This window comes from Dipodomys ordii, unplaced genomic scaffold (genome assembly GCF_000151885.1).
Source record: "Dipodomys ordii isolate 6190 unplaced genomic scaffold, Dord_2.0 Scaffold55, whole genome shotgun sequence".
Classification (NCBI taxonomy): Eukaryota; Metazoa; Chordata; class Mammalia; order Rodentia; family Heteromyidae; genus Dipodomys; species Dipodomys ordii.
Window position 1 is genome coordinate 5,306,158 of NW_012267271.1, and position 27,539 is coordinate 5,333,696.

At 52.1% G+C, this 27,539-nt stretch overlaps 1 protein-coding gene across 1 annotated transcript; it reads left to right on the forward strand.

Annotated features, from left to right (window-relative positions):
- Nucleotides 1–27,539, forward strand: Ppp2r4 (protein phosphatase 2A activator, regulatory subunit 4). Its single transcript, XM_013021371.1, has 9 exons — nt 1–108; nt 3,149–3,235; nt 9,047–9,172; nt 11,896–12,013; nt 15,964–16,063; nt 16,737–16,861; nt 18,786–18,886; nt 23,144–23,251; nt 26,184–27,539. The coding sequence occupies exons 1-9, from the start codon at nt 85–87 to the stop codon at nt 26,259–26,261; spliced, it is 867 nt and encodes a 288-aa protein (XP_012876825.1). The 5' UTR covers nt 1–84; the 3' UTR covers nt 26,262–27,539.

The following is a 27,539-nucleotide window of genomic DNA, read 5'->3' on the forward strand; positions in this document are numbered from 1 at the left end:
CATTGTCAAGATTCTTCAGAGGAGACTCCTCCAGCCACACAGAACTTTATCATTCCAAAAAAGGAGATCCACACAGTTCCTGACATGGGGAAATGGAAGCGTTCTCAGGTACAAGTGTTTGTACTTTGAGGTTGGAACTGGGGTGAGAACTTGTGCTTCCTTAGACAATGGTTTTGTAAGCATGATGGGCTGTGATTTCCTGGCCTTTCTTGCTCTTGGAACCAGAACTGTCAAGCTAGGGAGCTGACAGAGAGCTGATGTCTGTCCTCAGGAGCAGCCCACAGAGATGCTTAATCAGGAAGTTCCCAGTGTAGGAGCCCTGTTGCTTATAGACCATTGCCCCTTGAAACTTTATTTATTTATTTATTTTTGTCAGTCATGTGGCTTGAAATTGGTGCCTGGGCACTATCCTTGTGCTCTTCTGCTCAAGGCTAGCACTCTACCACTTTGAGCCACAGCACTACTTCTGGTTTTGTGGTAGTTAATTGGCTATAAGAGTCTCAAGAAGCCGGGCGCTGGTGGCTCACGCCTGTAATCCCAGCTAGCTACTCAGGAGGCTGAGATCTGAGGATCTCGGTTCAAAGCCAGCCCGGGCAGGAGAGACCGTGAGACTCCTATCTCCAATAAACCACCAGAAAACCAGAAGTGGCACTGTAGCTCAAGTGGTAGAGCGCTCGCCTTGAGCCGAAGAGCTGAGGAACAGCACTCAGGCCCAGAGTTCAAGTCCCACAACCGACAAAAAAAAAAAAAAAGTCTCAAGGCCTTTTCTGACTGGGCTGGCTTTGAGCCACAATCCTCAGATCTCAGCCTCCTGAGTAGCTAGGATTACAGGTGTGAGCCACCAGTGCCAGGCTGCCCTTGAATCTTGTTGGACTAATGAACATGAGTCTCCTAAATGATGGTATTCACCGATTCTTGCTTGCACATAAGGGTAGATAGAAGACAAATGCTGAGAAGAGAAGAATCTATGTGTCTGAAGGACGCTTTGGCCAGGTACATTGCTGAGCCTAAAAACAGCTGACGGCTGAGATCTAGAACACTGGGTGTCAAGTTGGCTTTTTCTGCTGCTCAACCCCAATAGTGGGCAGAATGAAACAGCTTGGACCTTCCAGGTCTAGACTGAAAAGATGGAGACTGAGCCAGGCACCAATGGCTCACATTTGTAATCTTAGCTATTCAGGAGGCTTGAGATTGAGGATCACATATCCAAACTAGCCTGGGCAGCATAGTCTGTAAGATTCTAATGTCCACTAAACTACCAAAAACCCAGAAGTGGAACTGTGGGTCAAGTGGTAGAATGCTACTCTTGAGCAAAAGAAGCTCAGGGACAGTGCCAAGGCCCTGAGTTCAAACGCCGAGAGAGAGAGACAGACAGACAGACAGAGAGACATACACACCCACAGAGTCTGGGAAAAGCAAATCCATTTTGAATCTCTAGGGAAAGTCAAGGACAAATGACACACACACACACACACAGAGTCTGGGAAAAAGCAAATCCATTTTGAATTTCTAGGGAAAGTCAAGGACAGATGGTTCTTGTAGGGCTTGTCCTATGTGTTATAGTAGGATCTACATACTTGCCATACTCCTTGCCTCAGTTGTCACAGCATACATGTCTGTCAATAGATGTCTTTTAGGAGTCAGACCCAGCTAGGAAGCACTCCTTACCCTGACCCACTGAATCCAGGAGTGACTGCTGCTTTTGTTGCTTTGAATGGCTGTGTACTGGCTGCAGTCAGGGCAGGGCTCACACTTGCATTGGGTATAGAGAGTTGTGATCATCACCTGAGTGCTCCTTTCTAGTGCTGGTTTCTGTTGGTTCTTTCCGACATCAGTAGGCTTGGATCAAGAAGAGGGAAGAGGGGCTGAGAAGGTGGCTCAGTGGTAGAGCGCTTGCCTTGCATTCATGAGGCCCTGGGTTTGATTCCTCAGCACCACATAAGCAGAAAAAAAGCCAGAAGTGGTGCTGTGGCTCAAGTGGTAGAGCGCTAGTCTTGAGCTGAAGAGCTGAGAGACAGTGCCCAGGCCAAGAGTTCAGGCTCCATGACTGACAAAAAAACCCAAAAAACAAGAAGAGCTTAGTGCCAGTGGCTCACACTTCTAATCTTAGCTATTCAGGAGGCTGAGAACTGAGGATTGCAATTTGAAGACCATGAGACTCTTCAATTAAATAGTAAAAGAGTGGGGTGTGGAGCTATATCTCAAGTAGTAGGACCTGCTAGCTTTGAGCAAAAGAAAAGCTCAGGAACAGTGCCTAGGCACTGAGTTTAAGCCCCATGACTGGCACCAAAAAAAGGGGAGAGGGAGAAGAAAAGAGATGAAGAGGAAACAAAATAAGCATGAGTCACTTGCTCCCAGTAGCTGCCTCACTCCATGCTTTTGTTTTTAATGTTCAAGAAGGCTAGTACTCTACCACTTGAGCCACACTTCCACTTCTGGCTTTTTGCTGGTTCCTTGGAGTCTCAAGGACTTCCTGTCCAGGCAGGCTTTGAATCACAGTCCTTAACTCTCGGCCTTCTGAGTAGCTAGGATTACAAGTGTGAGCTACCAGTGCCTGGGTGCTTTCTCATCTCAGTGCTAGACCAACTTGCAGCCCCACCCAGAAGAGAGGGTCCTGTTAGAAGCTAGATTTGCTGGGAGATGTGGCTATAAATGGAAAATGTCTCTTCAGAGTAGGGCATATACACTTCCATCAGACAACCTACCTGACCTGCCTGGTGGGAAAGATAGCAAGGGTACCTCTTATGCTTTGGTGGTATAGCATGATGGTCACACAGCTGTCTGCTCAGCTTTGCAGTTAGGGTAACTGGATCCTAGCTTCTTGTCTGATGAGATCTGGGTCTTGGAAGACCTTAGGCAGATCCCTTATTACCTTGAAGCCTTGGTTTTCTCACCTGTAAAATGTAGACAGTTGTAGTATTTAACTCATGGGAGTGTCATGGAAAGCAACTGCCAGTAGCCATTGTGAGCACTCTGTAAATGTCATTTTGATCACTGGATTGCCAGTTCTAGTGGCTGTGTGTTTATTTGGCATTATCTGTCTACTTGTCCTGCGACTGGGGTTGGGAGCCAGAGGAAGTTTGGGTGGAGCTGTGCTGGTGGACTCTGATACTCCTCTCTCTTCACCCCTCTCTCCTCTGTTTGATAGGCATATGCTGACTACATTGGATTCATCCTTACCCTCAATGAAGGTGTGAAGGGGAAGAAGCTGACCTTTGAGTACAGAGTCTCTGAGGTAGGCTCAGCAGGGGCCTCTGTAGCAGGCTGTCATGGAAGACGGGGTCTACATATGCAGTTTACTTTTGTTGTCCATAGTTGCAGTTTTTGAAATCTATGAATGGATAAAATTTTTTATTTGGTTTATAGCATATGGTAAATACACAGTAGCTGTTGTCTGCCAATTTTTGCTGTTTTAAGATATTTTTATTGGCCTATGCTAATTATACATAGGGGATTCACTGTGATGTTTCCATACATGTATGTATTTTACTTTGGTCAAGTTGATTACTTTTTTTATGTACTGGTGGTTCATACCTCTAATCCTAGCTGCTCAGGAGGCTGAGATCTGAGGATCAAGGTTTCTCTCTCTCTCTTTCTCTTTCTGTCTCCCTCTGTCTCTCTCTCTCTCTGTGTCTGTCTCTGTCTCTCTCCTCCCTCCTCCCCCCCTCTTTCTCTTTTTTTTTTTTTTGGCTGGTCATGGGGCTTGAACTCTGGGCCTGGGCGCTGTCCCTTAGCTTTTCAGCTCAAGGTTAGCACTCTACCACTTGAGCCACAGCACCACTTCCAGGTTTTTCTGCTTATGTGGTGCTGAAGAATGGAACCCAGGGCCTCATGCATGCGAGGCAAACACTCTACCACTAAGCCACCTTCCCAGCCCCTCTTTTTTTGGCCAGTCCTGAGGCACAGTTCCACTTTTGGCTTTTTTTGTGATTTAATTGGAGATAAGAGTCTCATAGGCTTTCTTGCCCAGGCTGACTTCAAACCATGACCCATCTCAGCTAGGATGGGTAGCTAGGATTATAGGTGTGAGCCACCAGCACCCAGCTAAAGGTTTTAAAATCAACCTGGGCAGGAAAATCCTGGAGACTCTTACTTCCAATTAACTAGCAAAAAGCCAGAAGCAAAGCTGTGGCTCAAGTGGTAGGGCACTGGCCTTGAGCAAAAAAGATAGTTCCAGGCTGTGAGACACCCTCCACCCCTCCCCACCCCCCAGTAAATAAAGAGACAAAAGGTAGACTGAGGGTGTGTACAATTCAGTGGTACAGCACTTGCCTAGTGTGGGAAAGGCCCTGGGTTCAGTCCCTTACACAACAAAAAATTAAGGAAAGATGACAAAAGGTTCCCTGGTGAGAAGCATGTACAGCACTAATAAGGAAGTGGGCATCACCCTATATCTGCCTTCATACTCAACGCTTCTCCTCTCTGGGGCTGGAAGTGGCTGCTATACTGAGTTTGGCCCTCATCGTCTACATTGCCCTAGCTTTAGACTTTCTGGCTGTACCTGTGCGTTGGGGCTCTGACATGCTTAATCATATATCTGTGGGCCTTATTTCCTGAAGATGCATTCCCAGAAGTACAAAACGTGGGCCAAAGGGCATAGTTTTTGGTTTTCTTGTTTTTGTTTTTTTGGCTGGGGGGCAGGGGGGAATGTGTGGGTTACCTTTGGATTTACCCTACTCAGTGAGTAGAAAATCTTTGGTTGTTTCAGAGAGAGGCTGTTGGCAGGTGGAGGACCCACTGGAGAGTATCTATTTGCTGTGGCAATGCCTTCTCCTAGGACAAAGTTTCAGGTCCCCAGTGGCCTCTTGGGTTCATGTCCCAGTTGGCCCAGAACCACCTTGAGCCTCCTATCTCAGACAACTGGGCATAAACAGCCAGTTTCAGTACTTTGGTTCACTTAGCCCTCTAGCCACAGGCTCAGGCCTATTAGGTAAGGTCTGGCCTTGCCCTGGCCCAGTTTCTTCACCTGTCCCAGTCAAACATTGCTTATCACCTTGCCCCTTGGAACTGGCTCTTGCTGGCCCTCTGTGGGTGCTGGCCACAGACCCACATCCTGTTCTGCCCACTGAGGGGAGCTGGGCCTGTTCTGGTGTGGCTAGCCTTCCCTTAGGACCACGCCCAGCAGTGGTTCCTTGGGTTGTAAAGCCACTGTGACAGTGGCTTTGCACAGGATGGTTGGGGGAGGGTGGTGCTCAACTGCTCAGTGGGCCAGAAGTATTGAGAAGAGTCATTAAGGGGGGATGTTGTAATTGCCCCAGTGAAGGCTAGTGCCAAATCCCCTTTGGGTCCTCAGTTGCCTCTGAGGTCTTGTGGGAGGTAGCCACAATGAGCAGGTGCTACCTTGGCTTTAAAGCTATTCTTTTGCAGGATTGTGGTATATTTATGAGCTAAGATTCTGGCAGGGTTTGCTAACGAGCCACTTCTCAGCTGAGTGACCTCAGAGTGAGAAGAGTCAAGCACTCATGGTAACACTGGGAGGAGCCGCTGGGTCCTGCTGGTCCCTACTAAATGCTTTTCCTCTTCTTCCCCTCTGTCACTAGGTGTTCCCCTCTGTCACTAGCTTGATGTTCAGCAGTGCGCTGTTGGTTTAGCTGAGGTTCAGGGCTCTTCCTGAGCCAGGCTTCTCCTCAGCACCCATGGGTGGTCAGCTCCTCATTGTGTGTTGAGGGGGTGACTGGCCTTGTCTCCAGAGCTCCTGTGTCTGCCTGTTGCTGTAGGGGCAGCAGCAGGCACTGCTCATGGCATGTGGTGACTCCACACAGGGTTCCCCCCATTGGGGAAAAACTGTGGGTCTCTGTATCCTCTTGCTGCCTTCTGCTGCACATTGGGCTTGAGAGAGCGTGGGGTGACTATGGGGGCTCCTGGCTTCTACCTGAGGTGAACTAGAGAACACGAAGGCAGGGAGTTTGTCTAGACTTGTGGTTGGAAGCTGTCATTTATTTATTATTTATTGGCTTTTCCATCCAAGACTGGCCCTCTCCCACTTCAACCACACCACACTTCTGACTTTTTTGCTGATAAATTGGAGTAAGAGTCTCATGGATTTGTCTGCCTAGGCTGACTTTGAACTGTGATCCTTAGATGTCAGCTTCCTGAGTAGGATTACAGGTGTGAGTCACCAGTGCCCGCCCAGCTGTTTTTTGAGGCAAACTCAGCCTGGGTACATCCCTGAGCTTTTTCTTAGCTCAAGGCTAGTCCTCTACTACTTGAGCTATAGCTCTGCTTTCAGCTTTTTTGGTGGTTAATTGGAGGTAAGAGTCTCACAGACTTTGCTGCCCAGGCTGGCTTCAAACCATGATCCTCAGGTCTCAGCCTAGGATTACAGGCATGAGACACTGGTGCCCAGCTGTTTTGATTTTTTTTTCTTTTTTTTGCTTATGTGGTGCTGAGGAATCGAACCCAGGGCCTCAGGCATGCAAGGCAAGCGCTCTACCACTGAGCCAACTTCCCAGCTGTTTTGATTTTTTTAAAAAACATACCAAAGGGCATAGAAAAATGGCCAGTAAAACTTTAGGGAAGATTTCACTGGTCTATCAAATGTGTAAAGGAAGTAGCTGGGGAGAACAGCTCAGGTTATTCTTTGTACTTCAGTGGAGTTCCAGCCCTTATCTCTCCCCCGCCTTGCTCTCCCTGCCTACCCAACAATGGAGGCAGTCCTGGGTCAAAAAATCCAGCCAGAAGGAGGAGGTGGCAGTCTTAATTATTCATTGATTCAGCTGAGCTAGCAGCTGAGCCTTTGCTCCTGCTGGCCTCCAAGCCACCTTCTTTGTCCCTTTCAGAGTCACACCACAGCCACAGACTGAAATCTCCAGGGGACCCGGAACTTCCTGGGGCCAAGACTATGGCTCATCTCTCAGAAGCCACAGCAGTGTGTGATGTCAGCTTTGGTCTGTGCTGGCAGCATTTCCTGATGACCTGGTTCTCAAAGCCAGGCTCTGGCAGCCCTTACTGTCACATTTCAGCATGGCACTTTGTGCCATCCCAGCCCTTTACCTCAACCAGTGGGAAACTGACTTTCTCCTACTCTCCAATCCAAGCAGTGGGTGAAGAAGAACAGCAGTCAGGGAATGGAGCCAGTGTATACTGCCACCTGCACCCCTGGTGCTCTGTACCGCTGGCCAGGAAGTGTCCTAGTTTTCTGGGCAATCTGCACACGGTGCCTACCCTGACTTCTGCCCTGTCCTCTCAGGCCTAGCTTCCTGTCAGCCTCCTGCTAGTTCTTACCCAGTGCCAGGTATTCTGGAAGTTTGTCCAACCATTTATTCCTATGGACATCAGTAGGATCTGCTACCCAGCAGGGACCTTCATCCTAGGGTGGCTGACTGCTGCTGCGGGGTCATTGTCCTCCTCTCCTGTTTCTGGCTTGTTTCTCCTGGGAAGGAGCAGCTGCCCTTCCCTCATAGGCCTTTGCCCAGCCTGATTTTCTGTTTGGTACCGAATAGTGTGTTAATGCTTCACACACAACAGGGTCACCTCCTAGTCTGGTCTTCCCTAAGGAAGCGTTGTGCACCATCCAGGGCTTCCATGAAGAGTCAGCTGCAACATTGTTTGACCACAGATTGTCTGTGCAGTAACCTAGATATTTAACAATGAAGAATTTTCTGGACAAATCATTATATATTGATTCACTGAAACATTATTGTGCTTGTGCTTGTTAAGCACTTGAACCATAGGCCAGCCTTTTTTTTTTTTTGCCATTAGTGTTTTTGGATAGAGTTTCAGATGGGCACTGGTGCTCCTACTGGTACCTCCCTCATAGCTGGGATAACAAGTGCGTACCACTAGGCTCAGATAATTGGCTGAAGTGGGATTTTAATAACTTTTTCCCTGGCTAAGCTGGAACTATGACCCCCTTGATTTCTGCCTCCTAAGTAGATAGTATTATAGACATGAGCCACTGTGCTAAGACCAATATCCAGCTCTTAGCTGTCATAAAGTTCTGTTTGCATGTTGTCATGGAATGTGGCTTTGGAGGAAAATGAGCAGGCTGCAGAGGGGTGTGTGTCCCATGATCCTCCTCTCAGCGTCTGTATATGAGTGTATCTCATCATTATGCCAGGCACACTGTGCCTTTGGAGGCCTAAGTCATCCTGCTGTTTGACATGAGTACAAGAGGCTCAAGATATTAAAGGAGCCCAATGGTATTTAGCTAAGATTTGAATACAGGTGCATCTGCCTTCAAATCTTTGTTATTGTTGTTGGTCCTGGGGCTTGAACTAGGGGCCTGGACATGTCCCTGAGCTCTTTCATTCAAGGCTAATATGCTCTACCACCTTGAGCCACACTACCACTTCCAGTTTTTTGGTGGTTAGTTGGACATAAGAGTCTCACAGGGGCTGGGAAGGTGGCTCAGTGGTAGAGCGCTTGCCTTGCATGCATGAGGCCCTGGGTTGGATTCCTCAGTACCACATAAACAGAAGAAGCCAGAAATGGTGCTGTGGCTCCAGTGGTAGAGCACTAGCCTTGAGCTGAAGAGCTGAGGGACAGCGCCCAGGCCCAGAGTTCAGGCCCCATGACTGGACCCAAAAAAAAAAAAGTGTCTCACAGACTTTCCTGCTTAGGCTGGCTTTGAACTGCAATCCTCAAATTTCAGCCTCCTGAATAGCTAGGATTGCAGGTGTGAGCCACTGGCACCCAGCCTGCCTTCAAATCTTTACCATGCTGAACAGTAAAACATACTAGAAAAAATGAACAGAGGGTATGTTTACATGTGAGGCAAGCATCCCAGTTATCTGTCTGTGTCTTCCACATTTCTGTGCTGTGTGGAGAGAGGTATTGTGCCTTCAGGGGGGAACCCTCAGGGAAATCACACTTAGCAGAGATCAGGGCTGGAGTTCATACTTGTCCAGCAGCACCTACCACCTCTCAGCCTAGTGCTCTTTCCTCTCTTGAACCATCTTTCTGGATGTCTGGGAAGAAAAGGGACTGCCAGGAGAATGGACAGTAAGGCACCATTCCCTAGGGTCACCACTCATCAGCAGGTGGCACTTCCTTGGTGGCTCTGACACTCTAGTGTCTGGCTTGGCCCCTCTGTTTCACCTCACAGGCCATTGAGAAGCTGGTGGCTCTTCTCAACACGCTGGACAGGTGGATTGACGAGACGCCGCCAGTGGACCAGCCTTCCCGATTTGGGAACAAGGCCTACAGGACCTGGTATGCCAAACTGGACCAGGTAAGGCTGCTACAGCATATCCGTGGCTGGGCTGGTGGGAGGGCAGGTGCTCCATGGATAGAGAAAGGCCTGTGTCCATCTGAGCAGGCATTTCAAGCTGTCAGGCCTATAAAGCTCTTAGGGGGGTTATTAAATGGTAGTTCCACTTAACTAAACCTAAGAGCATTTATTTTCTATCCCAACCATCTTCTGGGAACTGCTGCTGTGGTTTCGCTGTGCCCTGTAGGAGGCTGCTTATTAAATCTCAGTATTAGCAGCAATGTCCCAGATACCCATCTGGAGGGGGTCAATTAATATACTATGATGCCTGCTTCGTGGAATCTGTGTAGCTGTAAACAAGAAAAAGGAAGCAATAGGCGTCCATGACTCACGCCTGTAATCCTAGCTGCACAAGAGGCTGAGATCTGAGGATCCCAGGTCAAAGCCAACCTGTTCTATCTAGTCTGTAAGACTCATCTCCAATTCACTACCTAAAAGCTGGACTTGAAGCTTTCGCTCAGGTGGTACAGGCATGAGTGAAAACACTGAGTTTGAATGTTAGCCCCTGAGTTCAAGCCCCAGTTCTGGCCAAAAATAAAAGGCTTGAGATGTGGCTCGCTGGAAAAATGCTTGGCTGGCAAGCTAGCAGCTCTGTACTGTTTCCAGTACTGCAAGTAAGTAAACAGTCAGCAAGCCCAATATAACAGTGTGCCTGGTAAGCTGTCTTTAGATGTGAGATGAAGAGGGGACATAGAAATATGTATCGTCCTGCCCACATTTGACATGGAGGTACCCTGCAAGGAAGGCACACTGAGAGAAGGGAAGAGGGTGCTGAGGCTTCTCTGCATCATTCTCCAATACTTGCATTTTTGAATCCTATGAAGGTGTTACTTCCTGTCTGGCACAGCGGTACATACCTGTAATCCAGCACAAGGAAGGCAGAGACAGAAGGATCACCACTTAAAGGCCAGCCTAGACTATATACCAAGACCTTGTCTCAAAAATAGGTTTAAGGACTGGGAATGTGGCTTAGTGGTAGAATGCCTAACAAGCATGAAGCCCTGGGTTCGGTTCCTCAGTGCCACAGAAACAGAAAAAAGCTAGAGGTGGTGCTGTGGCTCAAGTGGTAGAGTGCTAAACTTGAACAAAAAGAAGCTCAGGGACAGTGCCCCCCCCAAAAAAAAAAGGGCTTTAAAAAAAAAAGTGAACTGGGCACTGGTGGCTCACCCCTATAATCCTAGCTACTCAGGAGACTGACTGAGATCTGAGGATCACGGTTCAAAGCCAGCCCAGGTAGGAAAGGCTGTGAGACTCTTATCTCCATTTAAGCACCAGAAAACTCGGAAGTGGCTCTGTGGCTCAAGTGGTAAGAGCACTAGCCTTGAGCTGAAGAGCTCAGGGACAGGGCCAGGCCCAGAATTCAAGCCCTATAACCAACAATAACAACAACAATAATAATAATGATGATGATGTGACCTCTCAGCAAATGAAGAATAAAAAGAAAGATTTCAGGCCTGTGCTCAGCACAGACTCACACAATGCACAGGTCTGGATAGGGCCTGAGGATGCCTGCGTGGTCTGGAGATTCTCACTGGTCCGTACCTGGACATAGAGACAGTTTCCACAGAGCAGAGGACCTTCGTGAGGACTGCCTGGCTGCCTGTGGTCTCCAAGGCGGCACATGGTCACTTAGAAAAATGCTGACAAGTCAGCTTACAGCTTCATGGCTGTTCCATGTTTTTACCATACACCTATTAACTGCCGTCAAGCTATAGAACATTCTAGTTCTCCAGCAGGCTTTAATGCTCCTCTTACTTGTCATCCTCAGATTCTCCTGGTTTCTTTTTTTCTTTTTTTTTTGGTATAGGTTGTGGGGCTTGAACTCTGAGCCTGGGCACTCCCTTTCAGCTCTTCAGCTCAAGGTGAGCACACTACCACTTGAGCCACAACACCACTTCTAGTTTTCTGGTGGTGTATTGAAGATAAGAGTCTCACAGACTTTCCTGCCTGGGCTGGCTTTGAACCATGATCCTCAGATCTTAGCTTCCTGAATAGCTAGGATTACAGGCGTGAGCCACCAGTGCCTGACTTTCTTCATTTTTTGTTGTTGTTGTTTGTTTTTTGTGCTGGGGCTTGAACTCAGAGCCAGGGCAGTGTCCCTTAGCTTTTTTGTTCAAAGCTAGTACTCTACTACTTGACCATCTACTCCACTTCTTGCTTTATTTAGTGGTTAACCTGGAGATAAGAGTCTCACAGACTTTCCTGCCTAGGCTGGCTTTGAACCTCAGCCCTTAGACATCAGTCTCCTGGGTAACTGGGATTATAGGTGTAAGCTACCAGCATCCAGCTCATCTTACCATCAGTGGACATTTAGTTGTATTTTTACATTGGCTGCTATAAATAATGCTGCTTGGAACATTTTCATATATGTCTTTTGAAACACTTAGAGCGCAAACTTACTGCTCCCCTTTTGTGGGAGTGTGAAGGAAGCTGGTGATCATAGTTGTGTTTTCCCAGTCTCTGGGAGCCTCCAATGCATAATCACATGGCTGTGGCCCTGGCCGGCTGTGGGGGGCAGATGATAAACCCCTCAGGCGCTTTGTGTGGGAGTAAATACTGTCTTCCTGTGGCTAGTCAGAATGGGAGCCAAGTTCTCTGGCAGTCTGGGCTGATGTGCTTCTGGGCCCTGCCCCTCCAGATGCTGCCTAATCGACTGCCACACTTTATGTCTCTTGTGTTATCAGGAAGCTGAAAACTTGGTGGCCACAGTGGTCCCCACCCACCTGGCAGCTGCTGTGCCCGAGGTGGCCGTTTACCTGAAGGAGGCGGTGGGCAACTCCACACGCATTGACTATGGCACAGGTACCGGATGCTTGCAGGTTCTGCCCTCTGCGGCCTCACCGCTTCTTTTCTTGGCCTATTTTCTTAATCCTCTGAGCAAGCAGGGGTTGGTCAAGACCCAAGGATCCAGGGTGGGTGGCCTGATGATGTGGCTTTAGCTTGGTCCACCAGGGGGAGCTGGTGCCATGTGCACAGAGCTGATCTTCAACATTAAAAGATGGTCCCTCTGCAAGCTCCTTGTTAGCACTCAAAACAATTTATTGAGCACTGTATGTATCTCAAGGAAACCATTTATAGAAGTTTTTTTTTTTTGGGGGGGGGTCTGGTTGTGGGACCTGAACTCTGGGCCTGGGCGCTGTCCCTCAGCTCTTCAGCTCAAGGCTAGCACTCTACCACTTGAGCCACAGCGCCACTTCTGGCTTTTTTTTCTGTTTGCTTATGTGGTGCTGAGGAATCGAACCCAGGGCCTCATGCATGCAAGGCAAGTGCTCTACCACTGAGCCACCTTCCCAGCCCCCCATTTATAGAAGTTTTGAGAAACAAGAGAGGTGTTTTTTTTTTGGTTGGTGTTTTTTGGTTTTTTGGTTTTTGTTTTTGTGTTTTTTGGTTGGTCATGGGGCTTGAACTCTGGCCTGGGCGCTGTCCCTTAGCTCTTCAGCTCAAGGCAAGTGCTCTACCACTTGAGCTACAATATCACTTCTGGTTTTCTGGTGGTTCATTGGAGATAAGAGTTCCACAGACTTTCTTGCCTGGGCTGGCTTTGAACTGCGATCCTCAGTTCTCAGTCTCCTGAGTAGCTAGGATTACAGGTGTGAGCCACTGCTACCTGGCTCAAGAGAGGTTTTTTGGGTAGCCCTTGCACTATTGTGGCCTGCCCTCATACCCTTTGTCCCATAGCCATACTCAGTGCTATTGAGCTCTTTCAATCTATCATCTGCTTTGGCCAAGCTCTCTTGGACTTGGAGGAGAGGGCTGTCTGCATAAGGGTGGCCTCTGGAGTGGGAGACCTCTGCCTTAGTAAGGGCCTGTCCTTTCCTGCAGCAGGTGACAGGAAAGCTGCTGGGAGCCAGGCCTCAGGGTGGCCCCAGGCAGCCTCTGGATGGTCCTTGCTCCACTGCAGCCAGTATTCTGAGACTTTTAGGGTGGTGCTTTGGCTACAGTCAACAAAGAAAAGAGCCAAGCAACCGGGGCTCATGCCCGCAATCCTAGCTACTCAGGAGGCTGAGATCTAAGGAACATCTGTGAGACTTATTTCCAGTTAACCAGCCACCAGAAAACTGGAAGTGGAACTGTGCCTTGAAGTGGTAGACCTCTAGCCTTGAGCAAAAAGAGCTCAAAGGGCTGGGAATATGGTTTATTGGTAGAGTGCTTGCCTAGTGTGCATGAAACCTTGGGTTCGATTCCTCAGTACCACATAAACAGTAAAAGCCAGTGGTACTGTTGCGACTCAGGTGGTAGAGTTGCTAGCCTTAAGCAAAAGAAGCTCAGGGACAGCACCCAGGCCCTGAGTTCAAGCCCCACAACCAAAAACAAAAACAAAAAAGAGAGGAGCCCAAGGCAGACTGGCAAGGCTATAGGGGCCCCTAAGTCAGAGCTTGTGCCTGGCCCACACTGGAAACTGTTCCAGGTGGAAGTGTCTGAGGTCTTGGAGTTTCCAGGCCCTGAAGGGACTTTTTTTTTTTTTTTTGGGTGCTAGTACTGCATCTTGAACTCAGGAACTCAGGGCCCGGGCACTGCCCTTTAGCTTTTCACTTAAGGCTGGTGCTCTACCACTTGGCTTTTTGGTGATTAATTGGAAATAAGTGTCTCATGGACTTTCTTGCTATCTTTGAACTGTTATCTCAGCCTCCTAACTAGCTGGAATTACAGGAAGGAGCTCTGGAGGGATCTTTATTCTGCAGAAGCATTACATTGCTTGCCTGCTTGTCTGCCTGCCTGCCTGTCTTCCTTCCTTCCTTGCTTCCTTGTTTCCTTGCTTCTCTCCCTACTTTACTCTTTTTTTCTTTCTTTGTTAGTTGTGGGGCTTGCTATTTAGCTTTCCTAGCATATATTACTGTTTGACTGAACTTGTCTAAAACTTGTCCACATTAGAGACCATCTTCAACTTCAGTATCTTGTTTATTGAAATAAACAAAATATTTGCCTTTAAGTCATATTTGCTTTATAGGAAAAATAATAAATGCCATTGTTCTCTATAAATGTTCTAGCACCTGAACTACAAATGCAGTGCCACAAAAGGGAAGATTATTTAGGGTTTTCTTCCTTTTTTTTTTTTTGGTGAATCATGGGGCTGCATGGGTCTTGTCTCTGAGCTTTTTTGCTCAAGGCTAGCACTTTGAGCCACAGGGCCATTTCTGGTTTCTGATGGTTAATTCGCGATAAGCACAGACTTTTCTGCCCAGCATGGCTTTGAACCGTAATTCTTAGATTTTAACCTCCTGAGTAGCTAGGATTACAGGTATGAGCCACTGGTACCCAGCTAGTTTCTCTCTCTCTCTCTCTTCCCCCCCTTCCGTTTTCTTTCTATCCTTCCCTTCCTTCCCCTCCCCTCCCCTTCCCTTTTCTTTCTTTCCTGGGGCTTGAACTCAAGGCCTGGGCATAGTGCAGTCCTTGAACTTTTGTGCTCTACTGCTAGAGCTACAGCTCCACTTCCATCTTCATTTAGTAGCTTTTGGAGATAAAGAGTCTCATGTACTTTCCTGCTAAGTCTGGCTTCAGACCATGATCTCAGATCTCAGCCTCCTGAGTAGGATTACAGGTGTGAGCCATCAGTGCCTGGCAGTTGTTTTTTTGTTTGTTTGTTTTTTGGGTCCGTTCGTGGGGCCTGAACTCTGGGCTTGGGTGCTGTCCCTCAGCTCTTCAGCTCAAGTCTAGTGCTCTACAACTTAAGCCACAATGCCACTTTCGGCTTTTTTCTTTTTGCTTATGTGGTGCTGAGGAATCGAATCCAGGGCCTCAGGCATGCAAGGCAAGTGCTCTACCACTGAGCCACCTTCCCAGCCCTTCCTGGCATTTTTCATAGTTACTATTGTCCTGATCATTACTACAGACCTTGTAGTCTGTCCGTGTGTCCTCTGCTTAGAAGCCTACCGTAGCCAGCATCCAATGGCTCATCCCTGTAATCCTTGCTACTCAGAAGGCTAAGATCTGACGATTGCAATTTGAAGCCAGTTGAGGCAGGAATATCCGTAAGATGCTTCAGTATAAATGTTGGAAATGGAGTTGTGGCTTTGAGTTAAGTAGTAGAGCACCAGCCTTGAGCAAAAAGCTAAGGGACTGCACCCTGGCTTGGAGCTCAAACTCCAGTACTGACACCAAAGCCTGCTGTGGCTCCCAGGGCTCTCATGGTAAAGCATAATTTGAAGCCCGTCTGAAAGATTGCTTTCTCCCTTGGCCTCGGTGCTTTAAACATATAGCAGCTTTCTTAGGGATCTTCAAACAGGAGCTTTCTCCTGCCCTAGTCCTTTTGCACAGGCAGTTACTTCTGGCTGGAATGCATTTTCTGTTTCTCTCCTTTTGTATCTCTGAATCTCATTGGTCTTTCACAGTAACTGTTATTTCCTTTAAAACCATGAGTCCTTATGTCATAGCCCCAGTTATCACCTTGTTTTTTCCTTCAGAGCTAGAGCCGTACTAGTGACTATATATTTTATTCTTGTTTTCTCTGATAGATCATAAGCTCCCTGAGGGCAGAGACTTGCCTCTCTACCCAACATGGATGGTGACGGCCCACATAGAAAGTGCTCAATAAATTGGATCTGATTATGGAGCGAGTTAATCTCATAAAGTGTAAATGACTGTTTAAGAAGTGAACAGTCTGGGCCTCTTAGGAGCAGAATTATAGTTTTGGTGGTTCTTGAAGAGATGAGGTCTTTCTGGGTTATCTCCATGTTGGTCTTTCTTAGAGGAACAAGAACATCACTAGTTCTCTTTCTGGAAGCATGTAAACTTTGGCTATTTTTCTCTCCTAGGGCACGAGGCGGCCTTTGCTGCGTTCCTCTGCTGTCTCTGCAAGATCGGGGTGCTCCGAGTGGATGACCAAGTGGCTATTGTCTTCAAGGTGTTCAATCGGTGAGGGCGAAGAGGGGTGTGCTGTGTGGGAGGGAGGCGGTCCTGTTCCAGGCATGCTCTGGCACTGGTCTGCCGTCCAAGATGGCTTCTAGCACACTCACTTACCTCCATGGAAGACCAGGGAGGGCAGGGAATGAGCTCTGTGGAGCTTCCCCTCCCCTGGTGACCATATCCCTATGACTCATTTATTCTTTCAACACCCTATGAAGTAGATTCTGTTTTAGAGATGAAACTGAGGCATTTAAAAAGTCAGATCTCTCCACCGAGGTCACACAGCCTTCTGAAGCCTGGCCATCGGGCTCTGCTCTGCTGCTCTACTCGGTGCTGCTCAGCACAGGTGTGCGCAGTTAGCCCCTCAGGCAGCTCCCCTTTTTGCACATTTTGGGGGGCAGGTCGCCTGGCTGGAGGCTAGAGAAGCGGAGCTTCCTGCCTGAGCTTGTGCAGCTAGTCAGGAGTTGGTGTGCTCCACTCAACTTTTTATTCTTCTCCCTGGGGAGGTGAGCTTGAGTGTGGGGACGTGAGGGGACAGGCCACTTGCGTACTTCCTTGAGTGCATTCTGGTTGAGGCGCCAGGCACTCTGCCACTCTCTGGCCTGTGCTCCCAGTGGTGGTAAGTGGAAACAGTGTTCTTTACCTTCGGCCCCTTCCCTTTCCTCTCCCTCCCTCCCTGCAGGTACCTGGAGGTTATGCGGAAACTCCAGAAAACATACCGGATGGAGCCTGCCGGCAGCCAGGGGGTGTGGGGCCTGGATGACTTCCAGTTTCTGCCCTTTATCTGGGGCAGTTCGCAGCTGATAGGTACAAAAGGGGGTACCCCATCTCCCTCCTTTCTCCTGCCCAGGCTCACAATGATAGCATTTAGTGCAGGCTATTAGCTGGGCTGTAGCTGGAGGTTGGCCACCTTTTGCTTTGAGCCAGTGGGGAGCGCCAGGAAAAAATAGAAGGTGACATAGGCCAGTACAAGGGTGCACACCAGTGCATAATGGACTGGGTGAATGAATGCTCCCTGCTCCTTTTGAAAACAAGGCGCTCTTCAGATTCAGTGATCAGCATCTTCACCACTGGAGCTGTGTGCAAGGGCTCATTGGGCACCACAGCCCGGTGCTGGGAGGCACGCAGGCCTGCTCTATCATTGCACCTGGAAACTGTGTTCAGGCATGTCCTGCAGCTGAGGGCACCTGTGCTCCTGTCTGGTTAGGTGTAGAGTAAACTACCTCTAAAACACTCCTAACTGTCTGCTCAGTGGCCCTGTGAAGGGGCTTTGCCAGATTAAGACCTAGCTCTGGTGGTCATTTTTGCCATGTGGTGCTCAGTGATGTTTAGAGCCCTGCAGTGCAGGTGAGGACGCAGAGCCTTGGAGTGCTGGTGGCGTCCATCTGAAGTCCTCCACTAGAGAGTTGGAGCCAAGTGTGCTAGAGCAGTCCCACATCACTGGCAAGATGTGTATCCGCACCCCGGGTGGCACAGACCAGTCACTCCATGTGGCTTCCTGGTGAGTCCCAGACTGGAAACAAAACATGAGGCAGAGGCAACTGCTGTGTGTATAACAAAACATGGCTTCGTGCCTGCCACTTGTGGCTTGTGCCTGTAACCCTAGCCACTCAGGAGGCTGAGATCTGGAATCTTGGTTTGAAGCCAACCCAGATAGATAGATCCTTGAAACTTACCTCCAGTTAACCAGTAAGAAGCTGGAAATGGTGGTATTGCTCATCTAGAGCACCAGTCTTGAGCAAAAGGCCAAGGGAGAGTATGAGGCCCTGAATTCAAGCCTCAGTATTAACATAGAAGCAACAAAAACCAGTATAGTGACAGTATTGCTTGTTATCATTAGTGTTGTATATAACATATAGTTGTATGTATTCTGTGATTGCACTAAAATCAGATGTATACTTTGATATTATGATGGCACTTCACTATGTGATAGGGATTTTTCAGCTCCGTTCTTTGTGTGTGTGTGTGCGTGCGTGCGTGCGTGCGCCCGCACATGTATGTGTCTGCAAGTGCTAGTACCAGAGGCTTTAACTCAGGGCCTTGCACTCACTTAGGTTTTTTGCTCATGGCTGGTGCTGTAGTACTTGAGTCACACCTCTAGTTCATACTATTTTGGCTGGTTAGTTGAAGGTAAGAATCTCCTGGGTTTGTCTGCCTAGGCTAGCCTTGAACCTCAAGTCTCATATTTTAGCCTCCTAAGTAGCCAAGATTATAAATGTGAGCCACTGGTGCCAGGCTCCATTACAGTCTTTTTTTTTTTTTTTTTTAATGTATGTAGGGAATACACCTAGGACCTCATATCTTCTTAGTTAGCAAATACTTCCCAGCAAACCATGCCCAACCCCTCCATTATCTTTTTTTTTTTGTTATTGGTTGTGGGGCTTGAACTCATGGCGTGGGCACTATCCCTTAGCCTCTTTATACTCAAGGCTAGAGCTTTACCACTTGAGTCACAGCGCCACTTCCCATTTTCAGATGGTTAATTGGAGATAAGAGTCTCGCAGGAACTTTTCTGCTCAGGCTGGCTTCAACCCACAATCCTCAGATCTCAGCCTCCTGAGAAACAAGGATTACAGGTGTGAACCCGGCCAGCGTTATCATATAACCAGCGCCCGGCCCGTTATCCTGTTTTAATAGCGTCATTGTCATGTATGCAGTTGGGATGGCTGGACACAGACAAGAGAGGCATGGAGGCCTTGTGCCGAACCCCAGAGCTCTTTGCTTTTCCCAGACCATCCACACCTGGAGCCCCGGCACTTTGTGGATGAGAAGGCCGTGACTGAGAACCACAAGGACTACATGTTTCTGGAATGCATCCTGTTTATCACTGAGGTGAGGGGCCCCTGTGTGCTTACACGGACTGAGCAGCCAAAAGTGCTGCACAACAGTGGCAGGGCTGCCACCAGAGGTGGTGATGACAAAGCTGCTCTCATCCCCACCGAAGGAGAAAGGAAGTCTCACTAGTAAGCCCAAACTCGGGGTCCCTGTGGACCCCACAGAGCTGTTGGGTTGGGAGGCAGCAGGTGTGGAAAGGCCTGCTGCGGGGGAGGCGGCCTGCCAGGCCCAGCAGCTGCACTCTACTAGGAGGGTTGGCTGCATCCTTGGGGCTTGGAATGACTGCTGCACCCTTCCTCTCTGTCAGCACCTGAGGACCAGGGCCTCAGCAAAGTGCTAGGGGTGACAGCTGCTGTGCCCCAGCCCACATGGTGGAGGCTCTTGCCTTGCTAAGGCAGGATTCCCCATTGAACTTTTTTTGTTTTGGTCAATTGTGGGACTTGAACTGCGGGACTGGGCGCTGATCCTGAGCTCTTCAGCTCAAGGCTAGCAGCACTCTACCACTTGAGCCATAGTACCACTTCTGGTTTTCTGGTGGTTAATTGGAGATGAGAGTCTCATAGATTTTCCTGTCTGGGCTGACTTTGAACCACGATCCTCCACTCTCAGCCTCCTGAGTAGCTAGGATTACATGTGTGAGCCACTGGCGCCCAGCAAGGATGAGTTTTTGAAATGCATATTCCTGGGCTTCACCCTGGCATTCTGAATCAGAATCTTAGGGTGAAGGGACAGATAGCCTAAGCAGGCCTGCCAGGTGATGGCACAGAAAGCCTGGGAGCCATGTTGAATCGGCCTTGCTTCTGGGAGGTGTCCGCTCTCCCTGTCCTCTACCTTCAGCCCTCTGTCCCCTAGCTCTGCTGTCTAGAGATGGTCCTTGTCTTCTTTCTCCTTCCCGAGGCCCACTTGCATATCTGCCCGCTGGCTCACTGTGGACCTACCCATGGCTGCTCTCTCAGCTGCCTGTTCTGAGCCCAGAAGAGGGAGAAGCCCGGTTAGCAGCCTTGGCGCCAAGCTCCTCCTGGTCAGCATTCCACTCAGGCTTCTGCCAAACTCCAGGGGCCAGAGGGGAATGACACATTTTTTTCCAAGTCAGCAAATGGAGCCTGGACTGACGGCTGGGCGGCCACTGCTTCATTCTCCCAGATCTGCTGCCTTCAGCAGTGCAGCCGGCCCAAGGTCAGAAGGACTCGGGGGCGGCCTGGCTCCTTGCCCTGAAAGCTAGTCACGCGCTCCTTTCAGCATTGCGTGCGAGGGTCTGTGGCGCCCTGGGAGAGCCTAGGAGAGAGGGAGGAGTGGGGACAGGAGGCAGGGGTACAGACCTGCCCCCCCCCACCCCCGCTGAGCAGGGGCTGTGCTTGCTTCCCCTGGTGGCAGGCCAGGCTTTAGGGGTTGAGGAACTCTGTACCATGCATGCGAAGACTTGGTTTTGTTTGTTTGTTTATGCCGCTATAAAACCCCAAAACTTTCCCAAACTTTTAGACTCAGGACCACTGTCAAAACATCAGAGGTGCCACAAGGTGGCGCTAAAGGCATTTGACGGGAGAGAGTTTCAGTAATATTTAATTTAGGGAGAGGTAGGAACTTGGAGGGCAAAGGAAGCTGCGGGGTGTAGTTTGGGGCTGTGCTGCACCCTTTCTGCAAGGCCTGTGCTTCACTTGGAGCCCAGGCCCTCGGATGGTATTGAGCAGTTGCTGTGGCCTGGCCACTTTGGGTTGCCTGGCTGGCCCCCAACTGCCACACACTGCCTCCCTCCCACTGAGCCTTTCCCCTTCAGAGCAGTAGGCAGCATTTTGTAACCCTTGCTTCGTGAGTGCGCTTTCTAGCTTCGCTCACCCAGACCCCTGGGCTCAGAAACCTGGATGTCTGCCCTGAGTTCTGTGCTCAGTTAGGAAGGGGGCAGTGTTGCCTTTGGAGACCTGGAACTCCTTTAGGACTGGTGCAACAAGGGGGCTCCACCAGATCTGAAGAAGTGGGAACTGCCTTTCCCAGGTTCCCTGCTAGCACCGGCCCTCGAGCCCCTGGTAGCCAGGCTGCTGGTGAGGGAGCTGCTTGGCAGGTTTCTGCTCCAGGAAATACAGCCCTGGCGCCTTTAAGAGCTCAGGGCAGGCAGGAAAAGAATTTCAGTTTCAATCTGGCTTCTAAATTTGGAGTTTTGGGAAGGGAGGGATCAGATTTCAGCTGGAAGGGAAGGAGCTGACAGGAAGGGCTGCGCAGCCTCCCCACCCGCCCATCCCCCTCACTTACTGACAGAGGAACCATTTACAAAAGGCCGATTCTCTGGGGAGAGCAGAGCAGGAACGCAGCGTCTGTGAGTAATTTCCTGCTCAATATGGCTGCTCTGACTCACGATTCCCCCGGGGTCACTGCGGGACTGCAGCTTGCCTGCTCGTTCTGCTCCTTCTCTTCTCCCTTTGTGGCTAGAATGAGCTTTTTTTTTTTTTTTCTCTTCTCGCCCCCGATTCCATTTTTTCCTCTCGTCTGTTTTTCTTTCCCAGCACTGCAGTCTCCTTCTGAAGGACTTAAGGAGAGTGCTGCGGGGCATAGCCCCTGCAGAGATACAGCACCTCTGCCTCCATGCTGGGCCAGGCCACTGGCCACTGCAGGGGCAGCACATCCCTCCTGCACACAGGCCCAGAGGCCTCTGGGGAAGGCACCAGTGCCCCTGGTAGGCCAAGCTGGTCCCTCGCCTGCCTTGGCGTCCAAGTCCTTGCTGAGCTGTCCCTGGAGCTCCTGGTGTGAATGGTGCCAGCAGGGGCCTCCTGGGTGATTTGCTCACAGCAGAGATGCAGTCACCCCAGAGTGGCTCGAGGGTGCCCCTAGGGCCAGAGCCTTGAGGGGGGAAGGCTTGGGGGTGGAGTCTGAGTGAGTGGGACAGTGGGCCCTGTTAGGCTGAGGTACCTCCCATAATTCCAGATCAAGGGAAGAGACCTGGGTGGGCTTCGTATCTGCTCTTTGCGTTGCTGTAAGCCTGACCTTGCTACCAAAGGGGCAAATTGAGTCTGACTCTCTCTGGGGACTTGGACAAGGGGAAGCAGGCAGTGGGGATAAAATGGCAGCTTTTTCTCTTTTAAAGCTGAGCAGTTTTGTCCCAGCTGCCCTTAGCTGAGGCCTGCAGTTGGGCCACCAGGGGCAGCACACCTCCACGCCAGGGCCTGTGAGCCCGCAGGGCCTTTATGGTCACCATACCCCACTGCGGAGAGAGCTTTGGGTTTATCCTTTCTTTATCCTGGAACAACCTCCATCCCAAGCCTCCATGCACAGCTGCTTCTGGAACCTTCCACCATTTCAAGGTCCAAGTTGCTGCTTCCTTGCCAGACTCAGCACTTTGCTTTTCAGAATCTCTCAGTAGTCTGGACCTGTACAGAGCCCTTGTCCCTAGCACAAATGCTGTCTTCAGGCTGGAGGATTGGGGGGGAGGAAGAGGGGACACGACAGGGTGAGGAGCGGCTTGTGAACTTACTGCCACCAAGCGCTGGCCTTGTGTCGGGGATGGATGCTCAGGCTCAGCCCCCTCTCCCAGTGCCATGGGAACGGCAGAATACCTCTCCTCTTGGAGGGTCAGACTTGGGCAAGAGCCGGATCCAGGATGGACGGGCTGTGCTGCTGCTGCCCCAGCTGCTGTGGTCGTTCTTTCCCTTCCCCCTGGCCAAGCCAGTCTGGTTTCCTAAACACACCTCCTCCTGAACTGCTGCCAGAGTCCCTGTCTATCCATTACTGATTCCTTCCCTCCCCCTGTGGAGAGCAGTGTGACGCCCAGTGCCTCCACAGCCCCACTCCCCTGCCCTTCTCGCTCTGCCTGGCAGGTGTAGCTCAGGCGCCCGCCACGGGTGGGGGTGGGGGACGGACACTGGGCCTGAAGGGTAGTCCAGGTGGCTGCTGGTGTCCTTTGAATAGAAAGGAGTTCCATCCTGGCAGGGGGCTCTGTGGCTGCAGAGGAGACCTGGGTGCAGGTCTTGTTTTCTTGTCCCTGCTGGAATTGCTGGATGGTAGGAATCAGGCCTTGGTTTTGGCTCTGGGGCAGAGTGGTTATCTGCGGACAAGAAGGTAGGCAGACATGGAGGTTACAGTTTTCTAGGAGGCCTTGATGGCTAGGGGCCCACCTCTGGCTCATCCTTGTGATTGCTGGTGCGTGCCTCACAGGCACATGTATGGCTTGGCCGCATGTGTGTACACGCATGTGTGCAGCCCGGGGGCGCAGTGCTGGCAGGAGCGGGAGTGTCTCCAGCATGGGGGCCTCGGGACCTTCTCTTCCAGATGAAGACTGGCCCCTTCGCAGAGCACTCCAACCAGCTGTGGAACATCAGCGCTGTCCCCTCCTGGTCCAAAGTGAACCAGGGCCTCATCCGCATGTATAAGGCTGAGGTGAGTGGGGGCTGCCCAGCACGCTGGTCCCTGGGGACCAAGAAGACACACATTGTTTTGCCAACACTCGGGACCTCAGAATCCCCCACCTAGGGATGGGCAGTCCAGGAGCGCTGGGCGGAGGTCCACCTAATCTGTGCCAATTAACTCAGGCTGAAACAGGCCCTGCTGCTGGTGAGGCTGGGGCTGAGGTCTCTTCCACTTGTCAATTGGCCGAGGGCAGCCTCAGTGTCCTTGCCAGAGAGGACAGTGGTCTTGGGATGGGTGCGATCCTCTGAAGGCACTGTCTTGGTGGCCTAGGGCTGGAGTATGCCGTGGCAGGTGTGGGGGGAGGGGAGAAAGGAGGGTGCAGGTGGTCCTGCTGCCAAGCAGATCTGCTGCGGGGAGGGGCCCTGGGTCCCAGAGCTCCCCCTGCTGGGGGGCTGTTACCTTTGTGCTTGTCCCCCCTTGCTGAGGGCCTTCTGCCCTCTCCCCCTCCTGGGGGCTGACCTCCCAGCCAACAGACTGATCAAGGGGGTCACTGTTTGTTTCTTTCTCTCCTGGCCCTTCCGCACCCCTCCCCCAGCTTGGGCACATTAACCTGAAGTCTGGAACTGCTTGAGCTCCCCTACCTGCAGCCACAAGTTCACAAAGTCCCCCCTCCCTTTTTTTTTTTTTTTTTGGCCATCAGGCTCACCCTGGCTCCTGGCTAATGATGTGAGGTATGTCCAGTGGCTGTCCATCCAGATGCTTGGCCACCCTGCCTTGTGTTCTTTTCTGGGAGGAGGACCCTAGTATATACTTTGCTGTATCCTGACCTTACTTACATCAGCAGTCAGGACACAAGAGAAGGGATGGGAGGGAACCTAGTTTGGGAGCACATGTGTTCCCCGCCTGGCTCCCTTGGCTTGGCCCTGAAGGGGTTAACACACATGAAGTGACCTGGCCTGGCCCTCTCTCCTTCCGCCTCCCCTCTGGACCTCACACTCTGTGTCTAGGCTCCAGCCCACATAGCTCTAATCTCAGAGGCCTTCCGGCTCTGTGCTGCAGCTTTCCAGCTCTCCTGCACCTGGGCCGGCCCGCCCTCCACCCAGTCCTTGATGGTCCTGCGCCTGCCTGCCCCTCCCCACGGTGGGGTGTCAAAACACCTAGGGTGCAGGTTCTCCTAGGACTCTAGCTGTCTTCCCTGCTGGGCCCCCGAGTGCTGTCCTGTCTGCATGTCTTACCTCAAGTGGCTCCAAACCTGTCTTGGCCTGGGGTCCCTCTTTAGAGGCGGAGAGCTGGGGGCTGACAGGCCGGGTGGGGCGGGGCGCTGCCGGGCGGCGCTGGAAGGTGATCAGGGTTTCTGTGCAGAAGGAAGGATGCATCCTGCCACCACCAGCCCGGGAGGCCAGCAGCAGGCGTCCCCCTTGAGGACACAACACTGGCACTTGGCTCCCCTGGGTGCTCTGCCAGGCCAGGCTTGTGTAGGGCTTGGTAGCGCTGGGCTTGCTGGCTGTGGTTGGCTTTCCAGCCGTAGCCTTGTCAGTCGCTGTGGTGGGCCTTTGGTGCCTGCTCAGTGGGCCACAGGGAGGACCTTCAGACCCTCCAGCTTTGAAGCTCAGATGTGCGTGGGCTGCAGTGCAGCGCCAGGGCCCTGTGCTGCTTCAGGGCTAGACCTGGCTGTCTCCAGGAGGCCGGTCCTGAGCTTTGGAAGGGCCGAGCCAGGCACAGGCACTGAGAAGGCCGTGTGAGCCCGGAGGGTTGCCCTCCTCCCCGGCATCGCCCATCTCCACCACAGGCCTGGGCAGGATGCTGGAGGGCCTGGGAGGGTACGGGTACCGCGCTGAGAGGAAGGTGAGGCTGCCAGCATCTCCTGGCCTCCCAGGGCCTCGGGCTGCCCTGGCTCCAGCAGCCTCCCTGGTTCCCAGGAGTTCTGAGGGCCCGGTGATGACAGCCTTTGCCCTGCCCCCACTGCCTTCCCCAGGAAGAGCTGCGCAGGTTGACCTTTGACCCTTTCTGGAATTCCAGCGCCCTGGGGGGCCCTTACCAAACTCCCACCACTTCCTATGACATAAGCATCCTGGTAGCTGCCTTGCCTCTGGCCTAGACCTGCTGTGCCTCCCCCGTCCTGTTCCTCACTTTCTCTGCTCAGCTCCAGCCTGGAGCCTGGCTGTGGCCCCAGCTCTGTTCTTCCTCTTCCGGGAGCTGAGCCCCATCCTTCCCCCCCCCCCCCCGCATCGGTACCTGTCCTCCTCAGACCAAAGTCAGAGCAAGGCCCTCACTCCGCTGAGGCCCTAGATCTTGCTCCCAGCCCAGGAGGTGGCCAGCTGCAGAGGCGAAGGAAGGGGCCAGGTGGAGCTCCTTGATGCTGGCCACAGGGCAGGGCCCTCCAGGACCAGGCCAGCTTCAGCGTGGGGAGGCTCCTGTGGGTCTCCGCTTCCCCTGTGAGGCTGTGAGGGCCTGGGCTGGGGGCGGGGAGTCTCTGTCCCCCGCTCTGCCCGCACCGGGGCGTCAGCTGCTTCCTGTTGTGTCACTTGGAAGTGCAAAGAGGCCTTGTTCAGTCCAGACAGCTGAGAACCGGGGAGAACCGGCCCTGGCGTCTTCCCCGCGGCGTGGCCGCACACGGGCCTGCCGGGGGTCCTCAGGGGTCCTCCCCGTCCCCTCCAGTGATCAGCTTTCCCCTTGGGACCAAAATAGGTTACTTGGTGGCTTCTGCTCTTGGCTTCTGCTTTGTGGGCTTGGACTCCCCTCCCTCATGAACAAGGGATGTGGTGTGGGGGGGTGGGGATGGGAGGTCAGGAGGAGGTTGGGGTGCTGCTCTGACTGGGATGCACCTGGGGCCCTGGATAGCAGTCTCCCAGGGCTGCTCTGGTCTGAGCCTCTCTGCTGTCCAGGGCCCCTTGGGCCCAAGAGGCAGGGCAGGCCTCGGCAGGGTGCAGAGTGGCCCTTACCTCTCTTCCCTCCTCCTCAGTGCCTGGAGAAGTTCCCTGTGATCCAGCACTTCAAGTTTGGGAGCCTGCTACCCATCCATCCCGTCTCGTCTGGCTAGGGGAGCTGAGCTGCCAGCGCTGCCCAGGCAGGGCTCCTGGGCTCCGGGCCCCTCCCACCCTCCCTCTGTTCTTTCTGTTTGATGAGAGGCTGTTTACTGGGGTGGGTGGTGAGCAGGGGGCTCGGCAGTGGCCAGTTTCCGACTGCTGCTGTGGTGGGCAGGCAAGAAGAACTGGGAACTGGTGCCTGGGCCTCGCTCTTGTTCCTGGCCTCCCTGGCTCCTGTCCAGTCCACTGAGACCAGAGGCTGGGGAGGCATCAAGCACCGTTCCACTCCCTGTCCCGTCCCTTCCCTTCCCTTCCCTTCCCTTCCCTTCCCTTCCCTTCCCTTCCCTTCTGTTCCCATGATGCCTTGCTATGGGTTGGAACAGCCGTCCTCCAGAGCTGGAGGTCTGTGTGGGGCTGGAGCCTTCGTGGTGAGCTCTTAGTTGTTTCAGCCTTCTCAGAGAGGCCCCTGGGCCCGCGGGCATCTGCGTCCAGAGCTTCATCTTGGCTTTTCTCTCTGGCCCTTGGCTTGGCCAGGTTTCCTGGCTATAGGCGCAGTTCCCCTCCCCAGGGGTAGTTTTGTTCTGGAAGCTGCCCATTGGGTAGACCCTAGGCTCCTGGCAGAGTCTGTGTGATTGGTTGAAGCCTTTTTCCAGACCTTTCCCCTGCAGGGAGGAGGCAGCGGGACTCAGGGAGCGGCTGGGGCTGTTGTGTCTCTGGAGAAGCTAGGTTCTTGCAGTCTCAGGCTGACGCTGCTTCTACCTCCATGCTGCTGCGAGCTTTACTGGAGGCCCGGGCTGCTGCTCCGGTCTTCCCCTGGGTGGGTGAGGATGGGCCTGGAGGGTGGGAGGCCGCAGCCACACCCCTTCTCCTGCCACCTCTCTTCAGGGGACGAGGTAGGTGGTGGTGCCTGGTCCCAGCACGAGGCCTGAGCTTGGGCGGGGCTTCCAGGCCTGGCCCACCCCCACCAAGGGTGAGGGTTGCTGGCAGCAGCTCCCCAGTTTTCCGTCTGCTCCGGGCTGGCGGCTGCAGGCCCGCTGCCCCAGCATCCAGGCCTGCCCCTGTGGGCCATAGAGCCCTCGGGGAGGGGACCCTGAGGAGCCTGGCCCTGGGCTTGACTGGGGCCAGGACGGTCTGGATGGAGGCTGGGACAGGAGTCATCTGTGTCGCAGACACTTTGTTAGGAAATGCCCAGCGCCTGCCTCCCTCCCAGGGCCAGACCGCTCCCTTCCCGGCACCTCCAGCCCCGCACCTTCCTAGCTGTTCGGATTAAAGCCTCTGTTTTGCACCTGTCA

Bases quoted from the DNA above. Each gene is read 5' to 3' on its own strand.
- Ppp2r4 (XM_013021371.1), top strand. From the start codon at position 85: ATGGGGAAATGGAAGCGTTCTCAG. The intron at 109-3,148 runs GTACAAGTGTTT...TCTGTTTGATAG, and splicing joins GGAAATGGAAGCGTTCTCAG to GCATATGCTGACTACATTGG. The intron at 18,887-23,143 runs GTGAGGGGCCCC...CTTCTCTTCCAG, and splicing joins GCATCCTGTTTATCACTGAG to ATGAAGACTGGCCCCTTCGC.